This window comes from Triticum aestivum, chromosome 5A (assembly GCF_018294505.1).
Source record: "Triticum aestivum cultivar Chinese Spring chromosome 5A, IWGSC CS RefSeq v2.1, whole genome shotgun sequence".
Taxonomy (NCBI): Eukaryota; Viridiplantae; Streptophyta; class Magnoliopsida; order Poales; family Poaceae; genus Triticum; species Triticum aestivum.
The window spans coordinates 599,090,802-599,100,155 of NC_057806.1; the positions used below are offsets into that span (position 1 = coordinate 599,090,802).

At 47.6% G+C, this 9,354-nt stretch overlaps 1 protein-coding gene and 1 pseudogene across 1 annotated transcript; both read right to left on the reverse strand.

The window, feature by feature from the left end:
* Positions 1-1,131: 1,131 nt before the first annotated feature.
* On the reverse strand, positions 1,132-2,419 carry LOC123107888 (chitinase 2-like). The gene has a single exon (XM_044529785.1). It carries the CDS (start codon positions 2,417-2,419, stop codon positions 1,436-1,438), a length of 984 nt encoding a protein of 327 aa, XP_044385720.1. The 3' UTR covers positions 1,132-1,435.
* Positions 2,420-7,364: 4,945 nt separating this feature from the next.
* Positions 7,365-7,494, reverse strand: LOC123109125 (uncharacterized; annotated as a pseudogene).
* Between the last annotated feature and the right edge of the window lie 1,860 nt (positions 7,495-9,354).

A 9,354-nucleotide genomic window follows, 5' to 3' on the forward strand; every position in this document is an offset into this window, starting at 1 on the left:
GCGCCTAAGGCACTCTTACATGGGCCGGCCCATCTACAGTGCCATGGGAAAGATCGTTTCCTGGTTTTGGGAAGCTTCCCAACATTTTTTATTTTATTTTTTCCTGGACCGGTCTTTTTTTTTGTCTTCTTTTCCTTTTCCTTTTTTCTATTTTATTTTTTAAAATGCACGATTTTTTCAAATTTGATGAAACCTTTTTAAAAAAATCAATGTACACTTTTCAAAATTGATGAAGTTTTATTAAAGTTTATCTTTTGTTTTTTCAAAATCGATGAACTATTTTTAAAATTTATGTTTTCTTTTTGCAAAATAGATGAAATTTTATCGAAATTGGTCATTTTTTCCAAAAAAAATAGTGAACTATTTTAAAATATTTGTGAATTTTTCAAGAAAGATGAACTTTTTAAAATCATTGATTTTTTTTCAAAGTTGATGAACCTCTTTCCATGTTCGTGAAACCTATTTTTTAAAATCATGAACTTTTTTAAGAAATTCAAATGCATGACCTTTTTGAATTTTTTTTTCTTTCTTTTGGATTTTCTTGAAAAACATTGGAGGAAGCGAGCGGTCGCTTAGCAGTAGCGAGAGTTAGGTTTTTCTTTTTACGAGTGAGTGAGCGACTCGTGGGCTGGCCCATATGCCAGCGACGGTGCGAGTGCCAGCTCAATAACTGGCGCAAAAGGCGCCAATTAGGAGGTCCAGACACCATGACGAACGGCCCAAAGAACTTGAACATGCAAAAGTCCCGCGTAAAGGTAGGCCCACGCGCGCCCCCCAAAATCCCAATGCACCAAGAACTGACATTCCTAGGGAGCATAGAATTTTAAAACAGTTTTCAGTTCATATTCTTTTAAATCCGCTAATATTTTTTTATCAAATAGAAATCTCGAATACAGCGGAATCGTAGGCAGACATGAGTGACAATGAATCATTCCCTGATCGAGTCTAGGATTTGTAGCATATGTTACATATGTCCTTAAGAATGTAATGAACTACTCGCGAGTCACGGCATAAGCATATGTGGGAGCATATGAATATGAATAGCAATCTGAAAGTTTGGATCTCATACCAATAAAACATAAAGCATCAACTAACATACATAAACAAACACATGGGGGTGACATCGAAGATGTAGATGGTGTTGTTTGTGAAGATGGTGAAGATGAAGATGCTCCCCACAATGCCTTATGTTGGTGACGACGATAATGATGATTTGTACTTTTGAAGATGGTGGATCCAACATGATAAGTTCTGGAAATGAGGATATAGGATTTAATTTTTTGTTTTCCGCCTCCGTGAAAATGGAAAACATTTAGGTCTCCTAAACAATAAAGAAAATTGCTGAAAGGAAGCCAGCTGGGCCCTTATGGACCCGTCAGGGCCAGGGCACGAGTGCCCACTTGTGACCCCGCGAGCCAGCTGAGAATCTACTTTCTCAGCCGGTGAATGGCTGCTGCGTGTAGCAGTCCAGGTTGCTCCCGTAGCCAACACCGAGAACGTTGCAGTAGCGTGTATAGAACCCGATTCGGTCGGCCACCCGTGTGTCCGGCCCGATCCCACACTCGAGCCCGCCGTTGATGATGTTGGTAATCACGCCATACCCGGGAAGCCGGTGGGCGGCCATGTCCACCGCCGTCGGCCACCACTGGCCCGTGATCACGGCGTGGGACGACGGCTTGTTCCCCTGCGGGGTCATCCAGAACCATAGCGCCGTCTTGAATGACACCACCGGGTCCGTCGCCACCAGCTCCGGCTGGTTCAGCAGGTCCACGCTGATGGCGCGGCCCGCCGGCCCGTAGTTGTAGTTGTAGGAGAGCTGGATGGGGCCGCGGCCATAGTACTGCTTGTCGGGCGCGCACGGCCACTCTATCCTGGGCTCGCAGTAGTTGGACGGCGGGTTCCTCTCCTGCTTGAAGCAGTAGCCCCACGAGTAAGGGCCGTCGGGCGCTGTCGGCCACCCGCCGGTGGTCTCGTGGGATGTCTGGCCCAGGAACGCGGCCACCTCCCGCTTCCGCGTGTTGGTGCTGAACGTCGCGCCGGCGAAGGCAGGGAACGCCGCGGCAGCCGCGAGGAACGCGTCGTACGTGTAAAACCCGCGCGCCAGGCACGCCGCGTCGTTGCGGTGGAGGAGCATCCGCTCGAAGAGCTCCCTGGACACGATGGATGCCACGCCCTGGCCGCCGGAAGGAGTGGAGCCGCAGCCGCTGCACTGGCTCTGGCAGCCGGCGCCGCAGTAGTCCGCCGTGCTGCCGCAGAACCCGAAGCGGCTGCAGCAGAGGCAGTTCGCGCACTTGGCGCCGTTGGCCTGCGCGCCGCACATTTGTGCGCGAGCTCCCGTGGTGGCGAGCGCCGCGGCCAGGACGGCCAGGATAGCCGTCGCCGCCGTGGCCAGACTCGGAGGAGCTCTCCGTGTCGACATGGTCTGATGGGTTTCGCCTTTGCTGCTGGACATGCATGGCGCTAAATGTCGCCCTTTTATACACTAGATTACGATTATGATGGGGTTTGTCGATGGAGGAAAGTCGTCGGCTCGTACCTACTGGCCACTGCAACATGGGGCGCCTGTACTTCTTTTGATTCAATAACTTGTCCTAGACCGCATCTTTAAATCTTATAATTTGAAGTCAGAGTACGAGGATTAGCAGCCGGCCATGTGAGTGAACTGGCGATCTGTTTACAACTTATTAGGGGCTGCGATCCGGTTGCTGAAAGCTATAAACAACGAAGCCCTGTTTGACATGGACGAATATTAAAGGAATTTCATTGTAGGTACTAACATGTCAAAGATGCTAGCCTACATAATCTGCGGCATCAGATCGACAGATGCTTGGAAGTAGACACAGAACTAAGAATTCATGTGATTCCACCCCTTTACTTTTCTAGTCCCGTGGATTATCGTGATCCCCAAGTATCCAAGTACAAGAGTATCTACAGGCGCATAGGAAAAATCTAACCCTCACACGCATCCGCGGGCAGTGATCGGGCACTCCTCAAATCAACACAACTACATCCGGACATCTCATACTAGATTGTCAAATCCATACAAAAGCATGCAAACTTAAAAACCTGCATACTACATAGAGATCTAGCTACTCCTCGTCGGAGATGTCGACAATCTTCAGTTGCAGCTCCCGAGCCTCCGACGCCTTTGGCTGCTCCGCTCTGGCCTCATCCTCCTCTATCTCTGTCTCGAGTTCGGCAAAGAGCGCGTCGGACGCCGCCTGCTCCTGCTGAAGGAACTACTCGTTGGCCTTCACGTAGGCCTCATCCTGGATGGACTTCAGGATGGCATGCTGCTCCGCCATCTCCGCGGCTTGGGCGACGGTGAACTCCGCCTCCGCCATGTTGAAGCCCTGCTCCGGCAGCTCCGCCTCGTCCTCCTCCTGATCCGCCTCCTCCATCGGCTCCGGCTGATGATGCTCCTTGTTCTCCTCCGGCTGCTGCTCCTCATCCTCCTCCGGCTCCGGCGAGTCTGGAGGCAGCCTGCAGCGATGCGAGCGGCGCCGTGCCTGGATTTCCTCCACAATCTGCCTCCGGCGCTCGGGCGTGAGCATAGCGTACGTGGTGATCAGCCACCGGAGAGCGGGGGGAGGAGGCGGACAGGCTCGGGTGGCGGCAAGGAGAGGGAGGAGGTGGATGGGCTAGGGTTGGGGGACGGTCGGTTTAAATAGTCGGATTTGATCTCGGGCGGTGAGCCGGAGCGGCGCCACGCGGCGTTCACACCGCGACGGCGGAGGAGGCGTCCGTCGGACCGCCGAGTTTCCGGATAAGTCCACGTGGGACCCCATCGTCTGTCCTTACATGGCAGACGTGTCCAGGCGCCCCATATTTGACCTGGATATAAGGGGTGCCGGTCAGCCCGGGCCTTTGAGGCCCGTTTGAGGGGGGCCATCTGGGCAAAAAAATCATGACCGGTTAGTGACCAGGCGGCCCGCCCAGACGTATGAGGCGGGTGAGAGCATCTATAACCAGCCTCCTATACTATAAAGGAGTAAATGGTTGAGTATTCTTCGGAGGAGTATATTTGCTCCTCAAGAAAACAGAAAAGTGTCGTTTCTAACCGAACCTATACCTAACTCCTAAAAAAACACAAATTCGGTGCAAATTTCATTCAAACTCCTTCATCAAACTCGATTCAATAAGTTTCATAAACTATTTTACACAAGTTAAACAAAATTTAAACTAGATTGCATAAAAGTTAAAGAAACTACTCATTATCGCTCTTGTTTATGAACCTTTCCCGTTCCGATTCGGTCATGGTCTCCTCACCCGGTCTACCGCCACGCCTTGGCCCTTTTCGCCGACACCACCTTGGCCCGTTCCATCACCACCGCCATCGCCATGTCCGTCACCGTTGGAGCCGGAGTCGCCGCTGGAGCAAAGACAAATAATCGGCGCCGCATCTGACTTGTACAGCTCGTACAACCGACGCTCCTCCTCGACACGCTCTAGGTACATGCGGCGAAGCTCTGTCATGTGCGCCTTGCCGGCTTGCTCTGCCTCAAGGTGCTCGCTGGCCTCCAGGTCTTCCAGCATCTCTGTATGGTGGCAACCCAGGGTTGACCGGAGTCAAATGCGGTAAGTTATCGGGGAAGATGAACCGCGTCGTGAAGGCGCTCCGACATTATGTCGTACTCCTGCATTGCCTACACCGCCGATTGGAATGATCCGATCCAAATCTTCTCGTGGATTCGCGTCGGTGATATCCACAACCCACGTCCCTCACACCCACTACTGCACCCCCGAGGTATTTCCTCTGCGGCTGGAGCAGGGGTGGGAGTCGAGGAAGTGGAAAGCTCCATTGTGAGAGGAGGAAGCACTGCCGTGACCACGGGCTCGAGACTGTGCGTGGCGGCGTGGATCCGTGATTCTGGTCGGCGACGGGGAGCGACAACTGAGTGGTTGGGGTGGGCGTGGTGAACAGGCATTTTCCACTTATTGCTTTGGTGTTGATGGCAACACAATTAGTGTACTAATTGTGTGCTTGAGCTACTCAGGTGTATCTACATTGTATAAGACGGTTCTTTACCACTCCGGAAGGAAAAGATGGCGATTGCGAGGAATGCAAAGACGGCCAACGGTCGATCCTCGCCATCTCTTTCGGTTCTCATCGTCGTGCTCCTTCATGGCGAGGGCCATCACCAACATCTGCTGCCGATAGTTCTCAAGCAGCATCTCAACATCCGTGTCGTTCGAGTCGGACAAATCCTCGAGCAAAAACCTCTCGCGAGAGCTCAATTCCATCTAAAATCACAAATATGAATGCCGCATGAACCAACTATGCATATCGCATCCGAAAGCACAAGCACAAGTACTCACAAGCGGCTCGGGGCGGTGGCTCTGCGGCGGTCGATCCCGGGGCGGTGACGGGGAGCCGGTGAAGCGGCTAGGTGGAACCGGATGAGGAGCGCCCCGGCGGCGTGATTCCCTCCGTAGATATGGCCGGAATCGCTAGCGGCGGACGGGCGAAACCGATGGCAGGCGGCTGCGGAAGGGGGTGGGGAACGCGCGCGGGCTGAAATGCCCCTCCCGCCAACCGCTTTTCTGAGATACAGGGCACTGTCGGGTCGACAGGGAAATCTGTGTTTTCGCGGGTTGGGGGTGGGATTTTACCGCGCCCCTCGATTTTTTTAAGCTTCCGACACATTTACAGTGTCTGATCGAGCGTATTTTTCGCGTGGACCCGTATTTTGACGGTTATTTTGCGGGTTGGGGCATTATACGAGGTCTGTTAGAGATGCTCTTACAGGGTAGGGTGTGCGTGTGTATATTTATATGGATGAGTGTATGCGCGTATATAAGAGTGCTTGCATGTGTACTATGTTAAAAGAACACTCGCGTTTGTAAAATATTAATTATAGATGTTCCACCATTGCGGAGGTGTTACCAAATTTGCTGAAAAAGAATGCATTTGGCAACACACTGTGGCTGCCCTTAGGTTATTTTCATCTAAAACGTCACTTATAAACTGCATACTGGTAGAAGTTTAGAAAACAGACTATAAAATCAGCTTTTCCTTGAGCATCAATGCTTATTTCTATAGCAAGGCGACTAACTAAAAATTGGTCCTCTACAATTAAGCACTGGTACTTGAGTAAAACATTTTCAGCTAAGCACCTCTCCAGGAACTTTGCATTGCACATAGCCTTGAACTCACCAGGGTGTTAGTAACGCTACTTTGCTGGTCGTGAACATCCAATTCTTGCCTCAATGAGCCATTCTAGGCCATGTGAAACTTTTGAAACTACTAGATCCAGATGTTTGCCTTCAAAAAAACTAGATCTAGATGAAGCCGTATGAGATTAATTACCACTATGACGCACAAGGTTCCTGAAATGGACCGGCCATGGCCAATAAGCTTCGTCTTTTTTTAGTTCCAGAAAATAAAACGTTAACGAATTTAAATAATATTTTCAATTTAAAATAACGTGTTCCTGATTTTAGAATATATGTTTGTGCATTTAAAAAATGTTTATGAATTCCTTAGATGTTAACAAGTTTTAAACGTTAATTTGAAAAACGCCCTAAATTTAAGGAAAACACTGGTTACAAATGTTATGAGGTGTTTGCAGTTTTTTTAGAAATTTTTAGTGAAATTATAATTTGAAATGGAAAAAAAGAAACCCTGAAATATTGAAAAGAGAACAGGTAGAAAGGAAAATAAAGCTGAAACATGTTTACGAATTCCTTTATTGTTAACTAGAGAAACCTGAATTAAACAAAAAAAATGTTACATGGGCTGGTCTATGTAGCAGTTTGCGTATGTGATCTAGCGACGACACGTCGAAAATGTGATGACTAGGTTTGTCCGTTGAAACTTTTCTTTTCTGAAAAACTTTCGATCAAATCATCTTCAATTATGCAAGTACAACAATCACAAGAAATAATAAAAATTACATTCAGATCCGTATGCTACCTAGTGCCGACTACAGTTATGTAGGAAACATACCTCCATATGTCCACTGACGATGCTAGACGCACCACCAAAACGGGGGCTAGACGGGAAGAACCTTATTTCATCTTGAGGGAGCCACCGAATTTTCGACGACTTTTCAAGAAGGACAAAAAACCTAACAAAACTCAAAAAAACATCTAAAAACAAAGTCTTCTAAACAACAATGATCGGGATCCATCGAGCCCCCATTACTCTAAGGCCACAGGACGGGGTGGTTCCATAAATACTTTTGTCAAGTTGAAACCATTGACCTTTCTAAAAGAAAAATAAAAACTGTAACCACGACAGTTATGATGATCATCGGCACTGCCACCTATAATTTCGAATTGTTACGATCTTTCTACTGTAGCATTCTTCCAGAAAGACGTCTAAACACTAGTAAGATTTAAAATTCAGATTTGTTGGACGCTTCTCATAAAAAAAAGACACCCTTCAAAAATTATGAGATGCTGCTTATTATGGCGTGCACACGGTATTCTTTAGTAAAAGGCAAAAGAATAGTCGAAAATACAAAGGTGAACACGGGTGCACGCGCATCCATGTGAATAGTAAATTCATAAAAAAATACTAAAAAAACTATTAAAATATCTGAAATTTCGTAGTATGAATCTTAGTCGATCATTCTACTCACGTGTGAAGTTTCATGATGTATTAATACCCATGGTATTCTTAGTGAAGAAAATAGAAATGCGACCATACTTTTCGTTAAACAGCGTTTTTTAATATAGCTTCAATTTTGTCATTTTTGCCCAGATTACCACAGATATGATTTCTTCTTGAAACTTCATATGCAAGTATACTAGTTGACTATATATATTTAAAAAAAATCGGATTTTTTTGATTTTTATAGCATTTTTTTGAATTTACTATTCATAAAGGGTAAGCGTGCATCCATGTTCATCAAATCCGCGTCCAAAGAATAGTTCGCTTTGTGCTCACCAAGCAGCTGCGTGCCTCTCACTCAGCACACCTCGACCGCTTATGTAGACCAGCTCCCTGCCCAGTTTCCGTCAGCCAGGCGAGGTGGGACTAATCCAAACGCTCAGCTCCCCCGTCTGTGCTGTCTTCTGCTCCCGACCGCACCAGCAAAGCCCACACAAGGGGCGCCCATGGCCCAAATAAAGTGAACCGTGTGGGTCCGTGGTGTTGTGAGGAGTTGCTCCGTTGGGCTTTGCTTCGCGCATGGATTTGATCTGTGTACGCATGGTCGCTTCGTCTGTTATTTTTTTTTCAGATTCAGACTCGTCTCACCTTTGTTCGTGAGTCGTGACCATGAAGATGAAGAAACCATGCACCGATCTTGCAGGGGGAAATGGGTCCTGCACAGGTATCTTGGGCCAAATGTTGCTGTAAACTTGTGCCGGTGCGTGCTAGGAAGGCTGATATGATCAATCCATCCATCAATGGTTGGTGCTAGGGGTGGACTAACGAGCAGCTCGGCTCGTTAAGCTCGTACTCGTTAAGCTAATGCTCGTTAAGATTAACGAGCAGAAAACCCTGCTCGGCTCAGCTCGTTTGAACCTTGTTAGGCTCGCGAGCGCTCGTTAACAGATTATAATGTGTTACGATATACATAATGAATGTGTAGGTGTGGTTTTCAAGATGAAATGCGGTGACCACAAAAAGAAACGCAGTAGTTCGTTGCCTCATATGTTGATTAGATTGAATAGATGGGCTAAGGTTCTATAAAAGTTTGTCACGTAAGATGAAATTATGTGTTGTGTTAGGCTGGTTGTAATGGGGAGTATCATATACTAGTATCATACATATGATACAAGTCTATGATACTACATCCCTAATGCATAGTATCATATGTTAGTATCATAGAGGACTACATTTATTGCCATGCATGACACAAAGTATCACATCATTTAATATGATACGGTATCATGATATGATACTCAAGCCTCTCTTTCTTCATTTAATTCTATGCCACTTCATCAAAATTGCTTAGTTGGCATGTATGATACTACCTATGATACTCTCATTACGGGCAGCCTATGATACTCTCATTACCGCATGGGCAAACTACAAGACCAGCTACTCCTCACGGAGTAGAGTAGCAACTATGGACGGCCGGATCTGTACCGTAGTTACGTGGTTTTACTATCAAGTCGGCCACATGTTGTTGCCGCACTTCACCACACCGGCAGACCACGCCGTACCACCTACACCCCGTTTACCATGTGTGTTTGCCGGTGGCGCAAATAATTGGACCATCGATCACGGAGCATGACTGTTTCCTTGCGCGGAAATCAACGTCGGGTCAGTGGAGCAAACACTCCCAACCCGGCCCACGGCCACGGAGCACCCAGCAGGAGCGGCACAACTCGTGCAATAATTCGTGACACCGTCACCACCATCATCAAGGCTATATGTATGGCTACTCTACAAGCTTG

Excerpts from the sequence above, each read along its gene's own strand:
- LOC123107888 (XM_044529785.1), bottom strand. The coding sequence starts at position 2,419 with ATGTCGACACGGAGAGCTCCTCCGAGTCTGGCCACGGCGGCGACGGCT.